This window comes from Hemibagrus wyckioides, linkage group LG19 (genome assembly GCF_019097595.1).
Source record: "Hemibagrus wyckioides isolate EC202008001 linkage group LG19, SWU_Hwy_1.0, whole genome shotgun sequence".
Classification (NCBI taxonomy): Eukaryota; Metazoa; Chordata; class Actinopteri; order Siluriformes; family Bagridae; genus Hemibagrus; species Hemibagrus wyckioides.
This window is the reverse complement of record NC_080728.1, coordinates 17,134,338-17,157,943: the sequence shown is the minus strand read 5'-3', so window position 1 is coordinate 17,157,943 and position 23,606 is coordinate 17,134,338. Positions and strand designations below refer to the sequence as shown.

At 41.9% G+C, this 23,606-nt stretch overlaps 1 protein-coding gene across 15 annotated transcripts in view; it reads left to right on the top strand.

Moving 5' to 3' along the window:
- The first annotated feature begins 2,362 nt into the window (after window positions 1-2,362).
- wnk1b (WNK lysine deficient protein kinase 1b) overlaps window positions 2,363-23,606 on the top strand; it is an 88,095-nt gene continuing 66,851 nt past the window's right edge. For 11 of the 15 annotated variants that reach the window (XM_058416920.1, XM_058416918.1, XM_058416917.1 and 8 more), the window contains exons 1-2: window positions 2,363-3,097; window positions 5,713-6,879. In XM_058416920.1, coding sequence (XP_058272903.1) covers window positions 6,148-6,879 — 732 coding nt within the window. In that variant the 5' untranslated portion in view covers window positions 2,363-3,097; window positions 5,713-6,147. The remainder of the gene's footprint in view (window positions 3,098-5,712; window positions 6,880-23,606) is intronic. The other 4 variants (XM_058416924.1, XM_058416923.1, XM_058416919.1 and 1 more) reach the window with 2 other exon arrangements.

Below are 23,606 nucleotides of genomic sequence, written 5' to 3'. Positions count from 1 at the left end.
TATCAAAGAGTGAGCTTTCTCTGAGTTCCTCTTCCTCTTCCTCATCTTCAGACTTCTCGAACAACAGTGACATTTAAAAAAACATAAAAGAAGAACCTGACCTTTCTCAAATGGACAGTATGGGGCACAACACATTCATCATGTTTTATATATATATATATATATATATATATATATATATATATATATATATATATATATATATATTAAAAAATTATCTTGTGCACATTCATACATGTACGACTGTCAAATAGGAGTATTAGAGAATAATCTAATCATTAATAATATCTGATTTAATATAAGGTAACATAAAATCATTGCTTTATCTGTTTTGTTAGAAGGATATTTTGCAAAATAAATTAAACCAATAAATAATTGCATTTAATTAAAACATTTTCGCTCATACTCTCCAGCTGTGTGTGTTTTTATCTATCACTCGGGATACACACTATACTGTACACACCACCATAAACATATAGAAGCTTTATAGTAGGTTGGAATCCAACAGAGCAGGAAAGGGTTAAACGGTCATTACGAGACTATCTGTATGCTAACATCCGGGAATCGCCTCAGGGGGCTACTATAGCTACTCTCGCTTCTGTGTGTGTTTTTATTTCTTCATTGTGTTTCAGATTTTCAGATTCTCTTGGATTTTTTTTTTCACTGTTTAATATGCCTATAAAGATCGATAGATAGATAGATAGATAGATAGATAGATAGATAGATAGATAGATAGATAGATAGATAGATAGATAGATAGATAGATAGATAGATAGATAGATAGTAAACACGTGTCTAAACAGAATACAAATCTTTTTTTTTTTGGAAAGCTTGCCAGAAATCTGTTTAGAGATATGGATTGGACTGGATACTCCTGAGGTTTTTACTTTTACATCAGTCATCGGTATGAAGCTCATTGGCTTGAGTAAGCAGACAAATGTGAAGCTTGTGGGGAAAAGACAGATATTTATATTAATGTGAATATTTATGTGGGGGCACTGATGGCTCTGATCAGAAGATCTGGGTTATGCCCCAGCACCTCCAAGCTTCACTGTTGGGCAATTGAGCAAGTCCCTTAACCCTCCCTGCTTCAGGGATGCTGTATCATAGCTGGCCCTGAGATCTGACCCCAACTTCCTCAGCTGGAATATGTGAAGATGAGAATTCCACTGCGCTGTAATGAATGTGTGGCGATAATAGAGGCTTCTTGCCCTCAGTTCTTCTTCTAAATTATTTGTCCTTCAAAACACAGCTCAAATCCATATCTTTTCTCTCAGTGCTGTAACTCCATGATTGTACATGAATAACTCCAGGCTCTTTCACATAATTAACTCTCACGTTAAAAGTCTTGTGATTTTTCTGAACTTAAAAATTGTTTATTATTAGCATCCTGATGTAAAGCGACATTTTTATGACTTTCAGCAAATTGCCCATTTGTTGTTCGAGTGTACGGGGTAACCAATCAGAGTCCAGTGTTGGTTTACTTTAAGTATAGTTATAGTTACTTTAAGTAAAGTTTGGTATATGTTAAGTGTCGTGTTATATTTAATTTGATTTATTATGACTTTCAGCATAACCAGTAAGAGTCCATTGGTAGTTTCTGGACATGTGGAAAAGTTTGAAAGTGATACATAGCTAGCAAAAAAGAGAGGGTAACAAGCTCGGAGTATTCACATACACAATTATAATATTATAATGATACTAAATACATGTTTATATAGTTATTTATAAATATGTCATATTATATATGTTTATTTTAATCTAACTTTCAGTTTAACCAATCAGCATTCAGCAGTGATCTAAAATGGAAACATGACTAGCTACAGAGATGGGGGGGGATAACGCATCCCTCATGAATATTTAAAATATGTCTTTCAATTGGTTGTTAGAGAGTATTGGGTAACCAATCAGCGTTCGTTTACTGTCACGCAGAAACGTTGGAGTGAAACGTGACAAGCAAAAAAGGGGAGGATAAGTAAGACTTATGAATATTTATAAGATGTCTTTCAACAATTGGACGCTTCAGAGTATTGGGCAACCAATCAGCGTTTAGAGTTGGTTTAACGTCACGTGGAAAAGCTCGACAGTGAAACGTTTTTAATATTTCTTTGTCTGTTTTTACATTAGAATAATTATTATGTGAAGATATATGTTTATTAGAACTTATACATATATACAACAAATTATATGATTATTTGTTCAGGCTTTAAAAACTCACTCGTGGCTTAGTTCTGGTAGCGTTAGCGTTGAGCTAGCAGGGAGCGTTAGCATCTTTGGGTAGAGTGTTGAAAGGCGCCCTCTTTCGGTCGTTAAGGGTATGAAAGAAACGGTTCTTGGTGGGCGGGTCGAGTTTTGCTCAGCTCTAACGTGACAGACTGAAGAAGGAGAAAGCAGAAGAAGTGTGTACGGAGAGAGAGAAAGAGAGGGAGAGAGAAGCAGCTGAGCATACACACCCCCCCTCCCCTGTGTAATATATCTAAATCTATATATATTATATCGTATTATTTCTACATGGAGACGCGCGCGAGGCGATACGTTTACGGCGCGTGCACGCACGCAGGCAGAGTGAGTGAGACCGTGTGAGAGCGCGCGCGCGAGCGAGCGAGAGAGAGGAGTGTTTTCATATTTTCCTCCTTTACCGGACTATAAATCGACTTTGTTTGGCTTTGCACATCATCCCGACTGGATTTGGACTCGACCCAGACGAGACTACGGATTTGTTTTTTGTGGTGCTCTTTAAAGCAGAATTGATTTTAAAAACGTCTCGCGCAGGAGTATGAAGCTGTAGCGCTGGCTCGGATACCACCATCTGTTTTGTTTTGGTTTTTTTTATTTATATTAAAAAATAATAACAAACCCTTCACACACACAGAGAGACGCCAGTTTTTGTTTGATTGGACAGCCCAAAGATTTCTACAAGGTCACAAGTCACCATGTTGAGATAATATTATTGTTATTTATGACTTGGCAGTGTGGTAGAGAGAAGAGAGAGAGCTAGCCCCGGGTTTTTTCCGCCTTCCTCACGTTTTATTTTGTTGGCAAACTCAACCAACTGCTGTGTTTCTGTCTGAGAAGAAGCATGGGCATGATACGAGAGGTAAGCGTTTAATAATACACCATTAAACTGATGTGTATTGCTTGGCATGATTGGGATTTATTGTTACGTGTGTGTGTGTGTGTTAATGTTCGTTAGAGAGATCAGCTGGTTGTGGCATACTGACACAGCTTTCTGTCGCACTGTTTGCTCTTAATATTATCTCCAGGAACACATTTTTATTCATGATGCGGTGTTTTTTTTTTGCAGCATTATTGACGAAACCTTTGCAGTACCGTTAATGTGAACATTACCGCATCATCTTCCCCTAAAACTTATCTCGCCGTGATTAAGCTGATCTCACGTCATTTTTTAAAACGAACTCGTTTTCACGTTTATAACGACAACAACAATAATAAGGATGAATATGATGATAATATATTTTATTTATGTTGAAATGGATAACTGTTCTGGAACATGCTAATGAAAGTACGCAAATGGAGCTAACCGGCGTGGACGAGGCCAACGCACGCGCACACATACACACACACCACATCTACAAAATGCAGCGTTATTACTGTTTAATCCCACCCGCTTTCTGACAAAGCCTGCCTCCGGTTCGGCGATTGGCTAGTTATCGCGTTTCCCTGGCGACGATTGGCTAATCGTTCCGCTTCCTGCGCGCGGATTGGCTCTCCTCATGCCGTCCACAAATGCGGCGTTTCTTGTTTTGTTTAAAACCCAATCCTTTTCCGACAAATCCCGCCTTCCAAGTGGTGATTGCTTGGAAAGCGCGTATCTCCGAAGACGATTGGCTGGCTTTCTCGATTCCTGTGCAAGGATTGGCTCGCTTGCTGCATAAACACAGAACTACAAGCTAGCTAGATAGTACGGCTGCAAAAACATTTAAAGTTATTGATTTATTTAATTTTGTTATTATATAATGACTAAATGTCAATGTCTTTTTCACTTTAATATTTTATTGTGCACGTGAAGTAATTGACATGATTTAATCGGCTTACACGTGCCTAATGACTGTACCTAATCCATGATTATTCTGCGTTAGAATAAATAATATATTAAACTTAATAAATAATAAATAAGGAATTTGTTTGGTAGAGAAATCTATTGATTTTAATTAATTACTATTTCACTGCTTCTTAATTTAAACTGTACAAAATTACAGAAATATTCCTACTCTTAAATCTTAATCTAACTAACAAACTAACAGGTTCAACATCTTAAATAACCCATGAAATATTACTACTGTATTTTTATATGTGTGTATTTGCATGAAGGAGTTATAGCTGTTATTCTGTCTTCAGCTCCTTGAGATATGTATAAATCTGAAAACCAGTCTCTAGACACATATATCTAGTAAAATAAATAAATAAAATAGTTTTTCCCCCATTGCTAGTTATAAGAAGGTAGTCAGCGTTGAGTTATCCGTGCTGTGTGTTCTGTAGCGTACAGGGTTTCTTCATAAAGCCGTCGCTCCAGAAGCGTTCCCTTCCCCTTGTCCCTTACGTCCGAAGCAACCTCACATTATCGTGTTAATGAAATTTGGTAAAAATGTGTCTGTTCAGGGCTCATTACATCTCATTTAGCTGTCACACAAGGTCAACAACAGGCCATAAACCTTACAGTTCCTTCTCAAAAGAAAAAAGCCGTTGTAAATTAACCTCACTGCACCCCCCCGTGTGTCTCTGTGTGTGTATTTGTTCCTTGTCACATGGGGAAATTGTGATGGATCTCCATAAAACTGCTAAAACAGCTCCAGGTCACTGAGACTAATTTCCCCCCAGTGTTTCCTCTTCCCTCGGTGTAGCTGCATGCCAAACCACTGAGCTGTTAGTGGATGTAACCGAGAGCGTCCACTGCCAAAAATGTCTTCAGTTCAAGCCCTGGCTGTACGATTATTGAAAAGGAAGCTAAGGGAGATTTGTTTTTCCTCATGAAAGGTTTAGCTTGAGATCTCAAGTACTGAGAAATCGATCACTTTGATGTGATTCAGATATTACTGTCCAGTGCTTCAATAGTGCTTATTTAGGTTATGAAGGATTTTTCTTTTTCCACCAGTGATCTGACCATGTTATGAAAGCCAGTGAAAAATAGTGTATGTTTGACCAGAATGAAATCATTATCTGGTCATGTTAGCTCCTGTTTTTAAATGATCTTACTGCTTAAAAATCCTCTGAAACGCATCAAATAAAGTACCTCTGGTGCTGTATTTCTGTTGTTCCTGCGAGGAATTTCCGCTTGTCCTGACATCACACGTCAATGGAATTGCTAGCGAGAACAAGAGTCAGGTCAGTGCTGCCTGGGAAAGAAAAGGGAAAGAGCAAGAGCTTCTTTAGTCACTTATATTAATGAGGAATCTAACATCGAAGTAAGGAGCAAATGTCAGACTCAAGTACCCAGAATGCATCACCGCTCTACACTGTTAATGTAGAGATGGTGAGTGTGATAGTGGTGACATCAAGTAGATATAAAGAGAGGGATAAACCTCAAATAGTCAAATAGCATTGTTGTAAAGTTATATTTATCTTGTCTTTATCTCGTGCAAGTTGTTCAGGATGACATTCAAACACATTTTTCAATCTAATTGTTCTCAACATCCGTTGAGCTTTTGTTTCCCCCCCATGCTAAACGTTTTGTCTGCATGTGTTCTCTCGCAGTGACTCCAGGACCCGAGTTTGGCTGTTCATACAGTGGAGCGATTAAGAACCGAAATCTAAAGGCTCTAAGCCCTTCCTCCCTGTGGTTCCTCATGCTCAGTGTGGACTCTCGCCGCTTCGCTGCAGGATGGATGGTGTGGATCTGACGCTTCACGTCTGTTGCCATACGCGCTTACTGATCTGTGACTGCTTCCTGTTCTTTTACGTGTATAAAAGAACTCCTCCTCTTTTGGGCTCAGGCCCTACGGAGTGCATCAATAACTGTTTATAAAGTACCACGCAAAATAATACGAGGATCTCGCACAAACTTTTATTTTGCCAAACGTATTTTTCTTTTCTTTCTCCAGAAGTTTACATTTGGGATTTATTCCGGATATTGTAATTTATTTATTCTTTTAAGTGTTTTTTTTTTCCACCCCATCTCCTGGAGTGAAGATGTCCCAAAACCCTAACAATGGTATGGAGTTTCTGGCTCCTCCACCTAAAAATGTGAATGGCTCTGGCTCTGACTCCATGCTGGGTGAGAAGCTGGGCGTCGAGGTCCGACACCGCCGTCACACCATGGACAAAGATCTCAAGACGGCAGAGCACCGATTTTTCCGCCGCAGCGTCATTTGTGACTCTAATGTCACGGCGCTCGACCTCCCAAGCAAAGCCTGCATCCCTACAACTCTCCCGGACTGCGAGTCGACTGTGTGCTCTTTGGGTGCGAGTTTGGTTCCTGATCGAGCTCCGGAGGTCTGTACAGCCGTCGTAGTAGAGGAGCATGCGGGGGATGCGGTTGAACGAGGTGGACTCGACCGTGGTGATGCGGCAGAAAAACATATCCCCTGTGTACAGAAAGCCATTACTTGGATCCCGAGCGAGATTCCCAGGACTGCAGTCACACCGCCTGAAGTGACGGTCAGGAAGCGGGAAGGCGAAGGTGATGGGACGGAGAAATGCGACGAGGAAAAGGAGGCAGCGAAAGCTCGCGTGGAAGCAGAGCAGAGAGAAGCGGAGAAGAAGGTGCAGGAGGACGAGGAGGTGGAAACTAAAGCCGTCGGGACGTCGCCGGACGGCCGCTTCCTGAAATTTGACATCGAGATCGGGCGTGGCTCTTTCAAAACCGTCTACAAGGGCCTGGATACCGAGACAACCGTGGAAGTAGCCTGGTGCGAGCTTCAGGTAAGGCTGAAGGATGAGAATCAAACAGTAGTCAGAGCAGAGTAATTTGAGACAGTGGCTGTGAAGTGACAGCTGCAGGGCATCTGAGTATGAAAACCGCAGATTTAGACAAACAGGTTTTTGCCATGCTGAAACTAAGCAGCACAGGAAGCATGAAGTCTCGTCACCCGACTCATGCGGAGTGCTTTGTGGCTGAGATTCTCACGGTGCATCATGAAGGTCATTGAAGAGCAGGAATTAAAAAACAAAGAGAGGGGAACTTCTGCCATTCACTCTAGCACAGCATATTTTTTCAGAAATGACTCTCCTCCTCCGACGTAGTGTCGGTCTCGATTTCAGGGTGATTCTCGGGTTACGTTAGGTCAAACAGGTAATGCTTTTAGTGTAGAAGTGCAAATCTGACTCTCAGAGTGAAAGCAAACAAAACAAATTGTTTTTCCTCTTAAGCCATCAGGCAGGCAGGAGGAGGAGGAAGGGGGTTGAGAAGTGGGGGAGGAAGAAGAAGAAGAGGAGGAGGAGGAGGGACCCTATAGCTCACGTCACAGGGTTCAGCCTTGGGGGGGGTCTAGATGGCAGTGACACGTGGAGCTGTGCGTGCAAGTTGGCACGTTCATGCTCTCTCAGCCTGACGTGGTGGGGGTGCATTCTTAGATAAATCAATCCTGTTTTCAGAGCAGAACCCTAAGTGTCCCAGGGGGTCAGAGGTTAAGCGGGTGCAGCAGGGGGTTTGGCCACCATGAGTCAGAAGAGAAAAAAAGAGAGTGAAGTCTGCTTTGTACAAAACCCTAGAGAGATCTGCAGTGTAATTGGTCTGAAAGCACACTCGATGTGAAAGATTTAAAAGAGTTCATTTCTTTCTTGTAAAACACTTTTACTCAAAGTCTGAGACATGTGAGGGACTTTCCACTCTGGTATGGCGAACCAGACGGATTTTAACTCGGACTATTGTTGTGTTGCGCACTCGTTCGATCCCATGATATTGATCCATGTTACATTATTCTAGCTCCTTTCTCCTCTTTAAGATCTTTCCACTAACAGCGCCAACCCATGTCTGATCTGAACCCATTCTGTAGGTCTGTCGCTCTCTCTCTCCACACACAGAGAGAGAGCACTTTCTCGGTCAGTTTGCTTCCACATGCAAAAATTTCCAGATTAATATCGCAGCCGTGACTCAGCGATCTGAGAGAGAAACACCAAACTGCAAATTTGGACTAAATTGAAAATCCATTCTGGGAAATTTGTGCGTTTTTTGTTTTGTTTTTTTTCCTTCACTGACTGTGAAAAATTCCTTCCTGGAATTGGGCTATTTCTGTATCACTGAATGTTTTTTCTTAGAAGTATTTTCACAGAAATTTATTCTACTTCTTGCAGAAATATTTTTGGGATGTTTTTAAGCAACGCAACATCATTTTTAATACTGGAATATGCGGGAAAGGACATGTTGGCAGATTTAGTTTAGGGGATGTTATTGTTTATTTGTTTTGTTTGTTTATTTATAGGTTTATCAACCAGAGAAGGGGAAAACCGCTGCTCCATATTAACTTTTGCGTTTTCATTTGGTGTGTAGGCTGTATTTAAAATTAAAACCCTCGCCGTGTTGTGACTCGCCTCAAATGCTGAATCTATACTTACTCGTCTCGTATAAACCCACCCTGCTGCACTACGCACATCGGCATCGTCAGAACGCCGGCCAGCCACTTGCTGGTTTTTAGTCGAGAGCACGCATCAGAAACCTTTAGAGAAAAATAAAGCTGTAGTTTATATCAACGCACTTACAGGATGTTCATCATGCTAGATACACTGTATTGCCAAAAGTTTTGGGACATCTGCCTTTACATGCGCATGAATGTAATATGTCGGCTCACCCTTTGCAGCTTCAGCTCTTCTGGGAAGGCTTTCCACAAGGTTTAGGAGTATGTTCATGGGAATTTTTGACCATTCCTCTAGAAGCGCATTTGTGAGGTCAGGACGAGGTGGTCTGGCTCACAGTCTCCGCTCTAATTCATCCCAAAGGTGTTCTATCAGGTTGAGGTCAGGACTATGTGCAGGCCAGTCAAGTTCCTCCACACCAAAGGTTTATGGACCTTGGTTTGTGCACTGGTGTGCAGTCATGTTGGAACAGGAAGCAGCCACAGAGTTGGGAGCATGAAACTGTCCAAAATGTCTTGGTATGCTGAAGCATTAAGAGTTCCTTTCACTAGAACTAAAGGGCTGAGCCCAACCCCTGAATTCAACGGGTTGGAGGAGTGTCCCAAAACTTTTGGCAATATACTGTATATTGTAGCCTTGTAGCCAAGCAACCACAACATGGGGTTAGGCAACATGCAGCTTGTTTAGTGAGCTAGCTAATCAGGTCTTGAATGTGAAAAGCCACATGAAATAAGTGTCATGTCATTTTCGAGCTGTAAATGTAGGTGAGGGAGGAAACAAGGACACCTCTGTGTTCGTCTTTCATCTAACCAGGTGTTGTTGCCATGAGCAGCCTTTTTGATTTGACGTCACTGTCTGAACTCTGTCTGGAGGAATCCCAGATTTATGAGTAGAAAGGAGATGGTGGTGGTGATTGTCAAGGCGGACATTCAGTGAGTTACGAGTGTTTCTTGAACGCAGTGAAACATTTGGCCGGTGCCACGCAGATGAAGCATGACTCGTCCCTTCTCGTACTGTATCCTATTTTAAGGGCTGGGTTTGGACCATGTAGCTGCTAAAGTGCACTCCTGAGCTGGTTATCGTACTCCTGCCTCTCCTCTTATGCTTCACTCGTCCCGTATCTTCCATTTTTCCTTTGGAGCCGTGCCAGCTATGCAGTTGAAGATTGGGAGCATGTCTGTGATTTTCTCACTTTATCTCCATTAGCCACACCACAGCTGTCCCTCTCTCTCTCTCTCTCTCTCTCTCTCTCTCTGACACACACACACACACACACACACACACACACGTTTTTATGGATGTTCTAGATGCTCCATAACTGTTTCTGTTGCTATTTAAAACGTCGCCTCAATACTGTAAGCCAGTGTAGATCACCACGAAGGAATTTATGGGTCGTGGCCCGAGTGAGAAGTCAAAGATGGCGTCACGATTGAATAAAGTAAAGGATGTGAATCAAACGAGGTCGAGGAAGAAACACAAGCTCCTCGGATCTCTTTGGACCTCAACCGTTTCCCGTTTAATTGTTGAAATTTTTTTCCCGAGGAGGAAAACAATCGGAGTGACAGCATTTCCTTCATTTACATGATTGTGTCCTTCCTAAGCATCTGTGTCTGTCTCTGTGTGTGTGTGTGTGTGTGTGTGTGTGTGTGTGTGTGAGTGATTGCCAGGACTGGAAGGAAGAGTCACTATCCGGAATGGAAATGGGCTGCGTTGCTTCAGTTTGTGTTTCGTCACCCTTTTTTAGCGCAACATTCTTCCTACCATTAAAACTGAAACAAAATTTTTGATATTTAGAAACGGTTGCATGCAAAAAGTTGGTGCACCCCACTACCCCACAAAGATTTTCTTTCTAGACACGTGATGTTTAATGTGTTAAGCTAGGCAGCCGAGTGCAAAAGTTTGTGCACCCCCTTGACGACAAACTGACGAAGATGTTTCATTTATAGCAGCGTTTGCCTCGGTGGTTCATTTGAAAGTGGCTCTGTTGATCTTGGCACTTAGATTTATTTCATTATGTACTTATTTATTTAGTTATTAATTCATACCAGATGCACAAGGGAACATTCAAGCTCAGCACGGTTAACTAAATAGCAGTGAACCTTCAAAAGAAAAAAGCCAAAGGGGAATATTTTCAGATCTTCTCATATACGAGGTAGGAATAGGTCTACCAGGTGTGCTTGCTCAGGTGCTCAGTGACAGGATGTTGCTAAAGTGTGTTTTCCAGGCACATTCAATCCCTGATAAGGAAGATGGACAGCGTTGATCTGGGAAGCTTTCACTGGCTTTGCTGTAAAGCTTGCGTTCAGTCCTTAAAGTCTACGCAGGGGGAAGATTACGAAACAATCTTTTACTGCTTTTGTGAACATCCTGCACGAAGCGCTGTAATTGGACCCACGCCTAACCACTCACTTCATCAGCGTGCCGGACCGTTGTGGGACGGCCTTTTTTAAATCCCAAAAGTACCCTAAATATTTCTCCTCTAACGTAAAGCAGCCCCTACTCCCTTGAAAAGAATGTGTAATCTTTTTGTAGTTTTCCACGTCTGCCTCCGAAATACAGAGTGCGTCGGCTTGCCAGGACTTGCGCTCTCTCTCTCTCTCCATCTCTCTCTCTCTCTCTCTCTCTCTCTCCTATCACGATCTTCTCCTATCTCTTCTCCTTGCAGACATCTGGCCTATAGCGTATGATGAAGTGCTCTGTAATTCCCCACACTGCCTCAGGGACTCGAGTATGTGAGGGGGGAAAAACGGGTTTAATCCCTCGTTCCTTTTACTGTAAAGCTCCTAATTTTCTCCCATTACTTTCTTTCAGTGCGCAGGTAAATCATGTGTGTTAGGGGTCATAATGGGAGGGTAGTAAATTCCTCATGTTTCACATTCCTCATGCCTCTCACCCCAGCCCCCTCTGCTAATGCTAGCGTCTGGTTTTACTCATGCTTGTTTCTTAGTCGTAATTAAAGGGTATTGCTTCATCACTCCGGTTATTTTTACACCTCAACTTCATTCCGGATCGGTTAATGCAAAAAGAGGAAGAATGATATGAAACCGATTGACGCTGTTCCCTTTGTAAAGACTAGCCTCGGTTTGAACTTTGCTGCCAGTTCTTTAAATTATATCGGTTATGCAGCAAGACAGGATTTGAAGTAAGTGCAAGATTGATAGCTTATGGCTTTTCTGAACCTTCCAGTTTTGCAACCACAGGATAGTTGGAAATTTGCATAAAAAGCCATGTCACTGGTCTGAAAGCCGTTAGAGATCTAAATTCGGACGTGTCCAAGCTATTCGAAGGACAGTTTTGCTGCGACGGGCTAAACAAGCACTTACGGTTGAAACAGGCTTGCAGATTGGTTTGGCCTCATGCCTTTGGGTTTTGGGTGCTGTTTTGTGTTGCTTGTGCATTCTCGGGATTCCTGTGGCAGGACGTCGATCATTTGTAAGTGCCACTGCTGGCTAAGTAGACAAAAAGAACGAGAGGGTACGGGGGTCGGAGGCTTTATCTCCCCCTGGCTCCCTTCTCCTCTCATCTCTTTGCTTTTGTTCAGACAACAGGCCATCTAAACCTAGCAGAAAGTTTTTGAGCTCGCTGCCATTGACTCGTTTGGAAATGAGCACTCGGTGCTGAGGAAATTAATGGGTCTCGCGTCATAAGGTGGGATGCTTGATCAGAAACTGCTGACTGAGAGCTTGCACTCGACATGATTTGATTTTTTTACTCGTCATTTCCTTCGAATCAAAGCTTTCACTTTCTGCTAGAGTCTCTTTCTCTCTCTTTCTCTCTGTTCCACAGCTTTCCTCACATTCATCTTCTTCTCATTCAATCTATTTCTCCTAATTTTACTTTATGTTTCCAATAAATCATATTCCATAATGCATCCAGCAATCTTGGGTGTCTCTGAGCTCAGATCTAAAACTGATCTTATCAAAATCAGTCTCTTTCAGAAAGACATACTTTGTGGATTATGTATTTTTTTCCCCTCCCTCATATTCTTCTTCTTCTTCTTCTTCTTCTTTTCTTTTTATGCCACAATGATGCGCACTCAGCATGAAGGAATGTGTGTCTTGTCTAATTGGATCTGCAGCAGTCCTTTTATGCTAAATGTCAAGTCTGTTTTAGTAAAGTCACACGTTTATAAACAATGCCGCACAGTTCTAAGCCTGGACTGTGTATGAAGCAGGCCTGGCGCAAGGTGAGCTTGGAGTTTGCTGTGCTGTCACAAACTGTTACATCACACGGTGCTTTGTGTTTTACCCAAAGCTGCAAAGGAGGAAAACTAGGACACTCGCTCCTCTAAAAGTAACTTTAGGCCTGCGTCAGGTTTAAGAGGTGTTCTCAAACGATACCAGGACAAGTTAAGCACAGAGACTCATAGAGTCCTCGTCTCATCCCTTTAACTGTTCGGTTCATCAAAGCACTTGTCATCAAAAAAATATAACTGCAAGCGTAAATACTTTTATAGCACACAGAGGTCACTGCAAGTGCTAATAAGATACACACCAGTGCACAAAGCAAGGTCCATAAAGACATGGAGGAGCGAGAGTGGTGTGGAGACTGCGAGCCAGACTGCGACTGTCTGCCTTTACATGCACATGAATGTAATATTGAGTTGGTCCACCTTTTGCAGCTATAACAGCTTCAACTCTTCTGGGAAGGCTTTCCACAAGGTTTAGGAGTGTGTTTATGGGAATTTCTGACCATTCTACTAGAAGCGCATTTGTGAGGTCAGGCACTGATGTTGGACGAGAAGGTCTGGCTCTCAGTCTCCGCTCTAATTCATCCCAAAGGTGTTCTATCAGGTTGAGGTCAGGACTCTGTGAAGTTCCTCCACACCAAACTCTCTCATCCATGTCTTTATGGACCTTGCTTTGTGCACTGGTGTGCAGTCATGTTGGAACAGGAAGGGGTCATTCCCAAACTGTTCCCACAAAGTTGGGAGCATGAAATTGTCCAAAATGTCTTGGTATGAAGCTGAAGCATTAAGAGTTCCTTTCACTGGAACTAAGGGGATTTGGAGGAGTGTCCCAAAACATTTAGCAATATAGTGTAAGCCAGGGTAGAGTAATATACCTACTGGTGTATCTCTGAGGATATATATTATTACTTATTTGTTTGTTTATTTTTAACAGACCGCACACACACACATGGATAGGTTACACTGTATTTTACCTGAGATAAAATCTCCTGTAGAAACAGCCCCAGGCTATATTCATTCTATACAGAGACACTCCAGGAAGTTCTCACTCAAAACCAGACAGAAAGTGTTGGCTTGAGTTTAAAACACACAACGATAAAATACAGAAGTGGTTTAAAGCGACTTGTCAGAGAAGCCACACTTCCGTGATGGCGTTCATGGTAGAGGTCAAAACAAAGCATCCACGTAGTAAAGATGGAATTTTTTTGGTTTCTTAGTCATCCAAGTTTATCTTCATGTCGTTGCTTCATCGGTATGAAAATCCATCATGCTTCTCCCAGACAGCCTTCTGCTACATTACTTCATTTTTACTGTACTCCCAAAGAATTAGGGTGGGTTTAAAGAAAAATCTGGTTTGAAAGAATAGCTTTAATTGGGTCAGGTGGTTCCGGTTTTGAGATGTTTATCTGAAGAAGTGGTTTGATTTCTCTTTAAACAGCTTCGCCATGTAAATACTTGGGGATGTTTAATCATTTTATTTGGATTTCATTTCACTCGTCAGGCTTTGCTTTCCATACTGCACTATTTTTAGAACAAATTTCTTTTTGTGCGTCGTTTTTAGTAAAGGAATTAATGACCTGTTGCTTAACCTTGGGTTTGACCTTACTAAAATGCCCACACAGAGAGATTTTTTTTCCTTTCTCTTTCCTTCCGTCGTCCTTTTAGCTGGACGAGCCAAAAATATCGCGTCCTCATCAGCTACAGTCGTCGAAGTGTACAGTCAGAATTGGAGCACAGTGTACGGAATAGCGATGTGGGCCATCAGGAATGCATCTCCCATACAGAGCCACAATCACCGGCAGCTGCACCAGTCTCTGCCCTCATGACCACGCACATGCCTGTTGGTCACAGCAACCTCCTAGGTCAGCATATTCCCCACAAGTGTTCACAAGGTCAAGGGCACAGGCAGCACAGCGCCTTCGAAAGAATGCCAGCGACTGTTGCTGCTGCCGCTGCTACTGCGTCTTTTCCATGGCTATTTTCAGGAGGGTTGGAAAAAGTCGTCCTGGATAAAGTGTGCATGAACTCCTTTATCTGTGACCTCACTATTTTTTCCCCCATCCTTCTTGATTCATTTTATCATTTCATTATTCTTTAATATTAACATATCACAACCTTTACGTTTTTTTGTATTTTATTTTTTTAATAAAGTATCTCGTGTTATAGTAGATGAGTGACAGGAGCACTCTTAAAAGTTCCTGATCAGTGTTCTTGCCTCTGATAAGAAACGGAAGAATGCTAATGACCCCTAGCAGATGGAAATACCCCTCAGCGTTGGCATGGTGAGATGAACACAGGGCAGAGACGGTGCCACCGAGGTGCTTTCACACTTAAGTTTTTTTTAAACATGTGACGCTACATAAAGCCATCAGAAGACTGAAGAGGCCAATTTTAAAAGTGCTGTGGTCAGCCATCTCATCACAGCAGAGTGGTCGGAAATTTACGACATTTTTTTTTTTTTTTTTTTTTTTTTTGTTTTAAACTCCTGACCAATCAGGTTGCGACATTAGACAACGAGCGAGCAAAACAGAAATGGAAAGCTGGTCTTATTACTGACCAAATATTAGGAAAGTTCCAACATGTTAAATTTTCCTCTGACACTGTGACCAAAAAGCACCTAAAAAACTATGTGCCTGTTTGTTCACCAGTACATGATATGATGTCGCATTTTATCTCTTTAAATTCAGTAGCAATCTTTACTGATGGTGATTAATCTAGAGAGAAAGCTAGGCTTGGTTAGTTTGGTTAGCTGGGACCGGTAGGAGCATTGCTACTGTTTTCAAAATGGCGGCTGTTTTTCATAAGTAGCGCCTCTTAGCAAGACGAGGCTTGGTGGTAAATTTATTGGCATCAAATGATAGCCGCAGCCTCCTGAAATATGATGTTTGAGCTTGGGGGCATTGCAAAGATGGCCGCAGAATGCATAGACGTACCGTCTACAAGCCCTTTGGAGTAGTCTGAATTAGTCTGAAAAAGACAGTAGTCTGAACAAGACATTTGGCTCCAGATGTCGCTTGCCTAACGTAATCTGTGACTTGTGATCACATCAGTGGCCTGCATTAATTTTAGCTCCACCCAAGTATTGTTATTTGATACTGTTGGTACTGTCGAGCAAAAATGTTTATTGAATAGAGATAACAGGTTTACTTGCAAAACCTGAATGAAGTCTGGCTTTAATTCCTCCTAATATCTGAACCAGTGTAACAGCACTGATGTTATCAGTTATATTCCTGAGAAACCTGGCAACACTTCCAGGCAAGTGTGTAACGTTCCCGTTTTTCTCATGTATCAGTTTCATCACACAGGTGTGTAAACATCCTGCGATGCTTTCTATTAATAAAAAACACACGGTGTGTTTGAGTGTGATTGCACACTTGTCTTCACACAAAGCTTGGGGTATCTTTTGCTCCAGATGCTTCTTTGTAACTTGGGTGGGAAAGATAAGAAATGAAACGTCCTGAGGCCCGAGGTTCTTCAAACTAAATCGTTATTATCTGACGAGTTTTGTCGATTTACCCTGCGTTTCCTTTGATCAAGCTCCTTGCTGCAGCGATTCTTCTTGCATCTAGCTGCAGCACCTCAAACATTTCTTCAGGATGCCTCATAAAACACGCTACACACCTACACACACTTTGGCTTCGTGATCAGTAACGTTACTGTTGTGAACATGTTGCACCGCTATCTCCACTTTCACTCTGAGCGTGCTCGTAACGTTATCATACACAGTGGCTATCGGGAGCACAGAAGATATTAGCAGCAGATGTTCATGAGAAATAAACCAAATGTGGTTCTACTTTTGGCTGTGCAAAAGCAGTTCTCATTTATCAACAACAGCAACAAATAAATACAGACCGTGCCAGACCACCTGTCTAATATTGTGTCCCCCTCTTGCTGCCAAAACAGCCCTGACCCATCAAGGCATGGACTCCACTAGATCCCTGAAGGTGTGCTGTGGTATCTAGCACCAAGATGTTAGCAGCAGATCCTTTTAAGTCCTGTAAGTTGCGAGGTGGGGTCTTCATGGATCGGACTTGTTTGACCGGCACGTCCCACAGATACTCGATTGGATTGAGATGTGGGGTATCTGGAGGCCAAGTCAACACCTCAATCTCGTTGTGCTCATCAAACCGTTCCTGAACCATTTTTGCTTTGTGGCACGACGCATTATCCTGCTGAAAGAGGCCACAGCCAGTTTTGTTGCTCACATGCCCATTGTTGGGTGATTTCGGCGGTGCACAGGGGTCAGCATGAGCACTCTGACTGGTCTGTAAGTTTGCAGCTCCATAATCAGTTTTAATCATGGCGCCTGTCAGTGGTCATAATGTTATGGCTGATTGGGTCTGAAAGAGTCTGACAAGTCAGGATCCAATAAGAGAAGCACACCTCTACTCTTTCATCATCTAATTTTTAACAAATAAATAGAAAAGTAAGTGCAAATAATTTAAGGAAATGCAAAATCATGTGTCTATATAGTTTAACTCCTATCTATTGAACTATGTTATATAGACCCAAGGATATGCAAATAATTCACGTGTTTGGAGAATTCACATGATGGAGAATTGCTCTTTTCTTTCTTTTTTTTTTTTAGACAATTTTTTTTTTCCCCCCAATTTCAAACCATGACACCCTGTGAGGCATTCTTGCAGGAGATGAGGAAGCTCTCTCTGCGCGAATGTATTATTATAGGATGAGCTCTTCCTCTTTCTGCGTCACTCTGAAAGAGGCAACAATCAGGTTCGCGTGGCAGATCTGCTGATAGGAACGCATGGGGTGTGAGTCATTTCTAGATGCATAACGAGAAGCTTTTACATATCTGGAACTTTTGTAGGTCAGGCTGAGAAGCAAGGTGTATCTGTGGTGAGCATCAGGTGTTGCCTGTGGGGTAGATGGTGAGGTAGGATGAACATGATATGGTGAATAGGATACGTCTGCGTCTGGGTGACTTCCTGGCCTCTTGCATAAGCACAACTTTCGTCAGATCAGCGAACTTCAGTTCTTAAAGACAAATCACCTGGATTTAAAAAAAAAAAAAAAAAAAAGAAAACATTCCAAGGATCGAGGGAAGCAGTGTTATCTTTCCGAAGCCACCCATCCCCCTGGTTAAACAATGCCCCATTAGCACTTCTGCCTCATTAGCACTTCTACCCCAGTGCCTTTATGCGTGAATTTAATGGCCGTTAAGCAGCAAGGGGTCAAGTTAAAGCTGGAAGAGATTGATGTGGTAATCTAATTATCAGGAGGGGTCGTGTGTGTGTGTGTGTGTGTGTGTGTGAGAGTGAGAACAGGAACCAGCACATTATTGAGGAACACATGCTGGCACCTTAACACACAGCTGGTAACACATCAGCACCAACAAGAGGCCAATTCACCTAATGAGCGATTGAAAGAAATCCAGTTTTAGCCGTTTGAGTCAGACGAAGTTAATCGTCAAATCAACAAAACAATAAAGTTCATGACGAGCGTCAGTCACCATCCAAACCCCCAGCAGACCCTGATCTGGCTGTGTAGACCACAGAGAGAATATGCATGATGTAGGAGAAAACTCCTAGTCCTAAGTGTGAACGCGACACTCCCAGGAAAACGTGTGAGAAAGCTGAAACAAATCCTTACTTTAAACCTTACGTCTCACATGGCATATAATATAATCCTATTACACCCTGAAATCATCCCACTGTAACAGTAACAAGCCTTCACTCGTTTATACCACAGGAAGCACTGATCTCTCTCTCTCTCCCTCCCCCCTTCTCTTTCCCTTCCCTCCTCCCTTCTCTCTTTCTCCCCTCTCTCTCTCATCTCCCCCTCTCTCTCATGCTCTCCCTGTTCCTCTCTTTTTCTCACTTTCTCTCTCTCTTTTTCCCCTTTTCTCATTCTCTCTCTCTCTCTCTCTCTCTCTCTCTCTCATGCTCTCTGACCCTCTCTTTTTCTCACTTTCTCTCCCTCCCCCCTTCTCTTTCCCTCCCCCCTCTCTTTCTTATTCCCCCCTCTCTCTCATGCACTCTCTGTCCCTCTCTTTTTCCCCCTCTCTCTCTCTCTCTCTCTCTTTCTCTTGCTGTCCCTCTCTTTTCTCACTTTCTCTTTCTCTCCCTCCCCCTTCTCTTTTCCCCCTCTATCTTTCTCATTCTCTCTCTCTCTCTCTCTCTCTCTCTCTCTCCTTTTGCCTGTCTACTTTTATTCTTATTCCCTCTCTTTTTTCTTCTCACTCTTTCTTTTTCTCTTTTTGTCCCTTCATCTGTCTTCCACTGTTGTCCATCTGTAATTCTTTTTCTGACTCTCTTTCTTTGTCCGTCTTCTCCCCCATGTCTTTCTTTCTTTCTTTCTTGCTTTCTTGCTTTCTTGCTTTCTTGCTTTCTTTCTTTCTTTCTTTCTTGCTTTCTTTCTTGCTTTCTTTCTTGCTTTCTTGCTTGCTTTCTTGCTTTCTTGCTTGCTTTCTTGCTTTCTTGCTTTCTTGCTTTCTTGCTTTCTTTCTTGCTTTCTTGCTTTCTTGCTTTCTTGCTTTCTTTCTTAATATGTATATTAATATATGAAGTATTTTTTTCCTTGTTTATAAGTGATTTTTGATTGAGCCAGTAACGGTTATTTTTCTCTCGTTAACTGTTTCATTTCCTGTAAACAAGCTGTGAGTAAGATGTGTAAATTGTTCATGAAAGAGGAGGATGTAGTTGTGGTGTCTTGTCTTGTGTGTGTGTGAGAGAGACGGTTTGTCAGGTTTACAGTGATGATAAAGCACTGACTCATGCTATCAGAGACAGGTGTGTGGATGAGGTCATGTGGAGCAGGTATGGTGTTGAGGTGGCGTCTCTCAGGAGCTGCTGTGAGATGATGTGACTACACTTTGCCCCGATGAGCCTCGGATTCACAGATCTGTCTAGATTATAGATTGATATGATCTCATTTTTTTCTTTCTCAAGAGCCAGACATCTAAAGAAGCAGCAGTTTGACTGACACGTCTTGTGTTTGAGACAGTAAAAGACAACTTGGTCTCTACTGCCGTACCGGTGAAGTCACATTGAGGACAGATTGAGGCCTGCCATTGTGTGCCAGCCCTCCCCAGATCAAATAAATACACCATTAAAGTGCTTCTCTCACAGCAGGATGCTTTCCAGATGCATGAATCACTGTCTCCTGCAGCTTCCTCGCCTTGTCCAGTGGTCCACTGCTATTGTCCATACATCTCCCCAGACCTGTTTACTCTGGCACAGAAACACCATAATCTCTGTGTGTGTGTGTGTTTTAAAGTTCAAGAGCTTTATTCCTATTTTTGTAAAAATTCTCCCTTTCCTCTTTTTAAGTTCTTCTCTCTCTCTCTCTCTCTCTCTCTCTCTCTCTGTATCTGTTTTTCTCTTGATCTCTGTTCCTCACTGTATATCTTTGTCCCTGTCTGTCTGTGACCATATCTGTCTTTCTGAGTCTCTCTCTCTCTCTCTCTCTCTCTCTCTCTCTCTCTCTCTAAACAGAAGTCATGTGAGAGTGAGAAAGGTGTTTGCAGAGCATTTACATTGTGAGCAGGGTTTATTTACCTCAGCAGAGCTTGGTGCTGCTCTCCTAATAAAAGAACACAGGAGGGATTAATAAACAGACGAAGCACCAGGCACTGTCTTGCTTTACTTTATTGAGGAGTCACTTTAGGGGGTGGGGTTATAGGGGTGTATTGGGTGGAGGGGGTCTTTCGTCCTATTTTCCTATCTGATCTTCTGAACAGTACTGTTTGCAGCTTGTGTGTGTGTGTGTTTTAGAAGATATCGTCTGACACCTCAGTGTTGGCAGGAGGCTAAAATTGGGTACAGGATACATTCTCTGTCTCTCCTGAGTGAACTGAGGTGTCGAGTACGCTAAAGCAAACGGCTCAGCTCTCCTCGTTCCTCTCTGCGCGTCTCCGCTCGCGTCTTTTAGGCTTTCGTTGCCGCTCTGAGGTCGATTTCATGGCTTAACCCCTCCTTTTTCCTGTGTAGAAGGTTGTGATTATTTTAATAAGATATAAAGAGCTTTAATGAGGCCAGGCTTGAGCGCAGGGTCAGGTTTGGGTTTCTCTCAGCTCTCACATGGGAGAATATACCACACATCAGGTGGGTTAAACCGGCAAGGGTCACGGGTTTGTTGACCCGACTCGTAGAGCTGCTGATCTCTTTTCGTGGCACCTGATCGTTTACCCTTTAACGCTTCTTCGAATAAAATCCGCCCGACGGAAAAAGTTTGTTGCAGCAGCTCCGAGATGTTACTTTCGCTTCTCACCCATGTTTGCGAATTCGCAAACCTCAGTCCTGTGAGCCAGTAGAAAACAAGATGGCAGGAACGTGAGCTGTGAACTTTTTTCTTGTTTGCTTTGTAGACATGCAGATTTATTTTTTAAAGGTTGTGGAGTCGTTCGGTTTATGTTTAATAACTAAGACATGGAAAGAATTCGAACAATTTTTGGGTTATATGATTTACTACGGTAAAGTCACACTGTGTGTGTGTGTGTGTCTCATTGCCTAAAACAATCACACACACACAAATATACCCCTATCAACACGTTCTCCCTAAGATAAAATAAAACCCTAGGGCTTTATTTTCCATATCCCCTCAATCCCCAAACCCCAGATCCAGAGCTTCTCCATGTTCTTCCTCTCCTCTTTATCCTGTTCCTCTTTTCACTCCTCACCTCACACACGGCTTCACTTCTTACATAAGACCAGGTTTGCGCAAGATGTTCATGACGTATTAGCCGGGCGTTCCTGAGTGTAAATTACTCAGCTGCTGATTGAAGTGTGCTGCCCTTGTGCTCCGTCATATCAAGATCACCACAAGCATCTTATTGTATCCACACACACACACACACATATATGAAGGCATATGAATAGTAATTCTGGTACTGGTGTATGTACATGTAGTCCAAAATTTCAGACATCACAGATATGCTTATAATAATAATAATAATAATAATAATAATAATAAATAGTGAATCAGATATATTTGTGAAACCATATCGGATATTTGTAATCTGATGTGGAAAAGAAATTTATTTCTGGAACTGAAAATGTTCACACATAGAGACTTGTGTATTCCCCCCCCCCCCTTTTGTTAGAACTGATTTGATTATATTCAACTTTATAGCTTTTATGCGTTATTACATTCAGAGTGAAAGGAAAGCGCGCGCGTGTGTGTGTGTGTGTGTGTGTGTGTGAGGGGGGAAAACCCTTCAAAATTTTTGTAGTTTTTGTAAAGAATCTGTGTGGGATGTGTGTATCGGTATCAGCTGATGCTGGAGGATTCGCCTATCTGTACTGCAGTTTTTATTTTTATTTTTTTTAAAGTGCCTTCTCTAATAATTTCTAATAATTTCATTTCTTTTCATTTGAGTCAGAATTATATCGGAATATAGCAGTTATTCTGAGATACTAGAGCAAACAGTGAAAAGAACAGCATATTATATTGAAAAGTATTTTAAAAAAAAATTATTAGATGACTGCAAAGTTAGTTAAGTGACTAGAAAAAATAATATTATTATAGTTTTGCATTATTATTATTATTATTATTATTATTATTATTTGGACCCAAACTCAACTATAGCCTTATTTTATCCCCAAAATGAAACCTTCCACATTTTATACAACAATGTGACCTTTCTCTAATCTCGTTCTCTCCTGCAGATTATTTTTATTTATTTATTTATTTATTTATTTATTTATTTATTTATAAATTTATAAATAAATTAAAACTCACATCCAGTGTTATGCTTCACTCCACAATTTTGGGTTCAGAGAAGTTAATCTGTTACCTCAGCTAAACTGAGATAAAGCCTGACCCAAACTTTCCCCATTCGAGAGGCCGCGTGGTCATCTTAACCTCAAAAGAGCCTTTTATTTGCGTCCAGCTGAAAGAAACTCGACCTTCCGAGCTCTCTGAAACACACCAGCTATGTTCGATCCTGTCCGATCAGTGCTGCTGATAATCCTGTGAGGGGGAAATAAAGACAGATTCAGAATGAGTATCTTTGTTATTCCAACTCAACAAAAAGGAAAAAGAGCCTCTTTATTATAATTCTGATCGTGTAACCGTTCACTCCGCTCTAAATAAAATCTAATAGCACAATTTCTTCAGTCGGTTCATTGGTTGTAAAGCTGCTGTGTTGTATTTTAAGCGATGAATAAAACCCGAAAGGCATGCGCTTATAGGAAAATAATCAACATCAGCCAGGCGTGATGAAGCGGAGTTGATTGTTTCCAACAGCGGGACATCCTGAAGTGTTTTATTCCTCTGATACCACAGCAAATGACATGTTACACAATTACAATTTAATTGTTTTCTTTTTGTAGTTTAATGTTGATCGCTTGTGCTGTAGCAGCGATAAACAGTCATCAGCCTCTTTCCTTTTCTCTCTCTCTCTCGAAGTTAATGAGACAAACACGCACCCTTTCATTTTTACCGTGGAACAGGAAAACTTCTCCAAAAGACACTGGAGACTCCTTCTGTAAATATATATTAAAAAGAAATCTTCATCAGATATTATTACATGTCGGTGTTTATTATGTAGTTCTTCTGTGTTTATTAAGTCCCTTTGTGTGAGCTGTTACTATAGGAATGGGAGTGTGTATTCATTTCAACCTGCCGGCCAATCAGAATGGAGAATTCAGCAAGCGCTTGCTTAATGACCTCCGGGCCAGCGTGTGGTAAATTAGCAACGCCTTTTTTTATCCGTGTGTGCGTTCGTTTCAAACAAAGGAGCTGAGGCGGACCCTTTGTGCTGCTCATCTGAGGACGAGCCTGTTTTGCCTCATGATTCTGTAATTACTCACAACACTACAGTTAACCTGATGTTCACGATAAACACACAGGACCCGCTCTGCAACCTGAATCTAAGGCGAGTCCCCCGGATTCTCTCTTCTCGCACTCTTTCTTGGCTGGGGGTGGA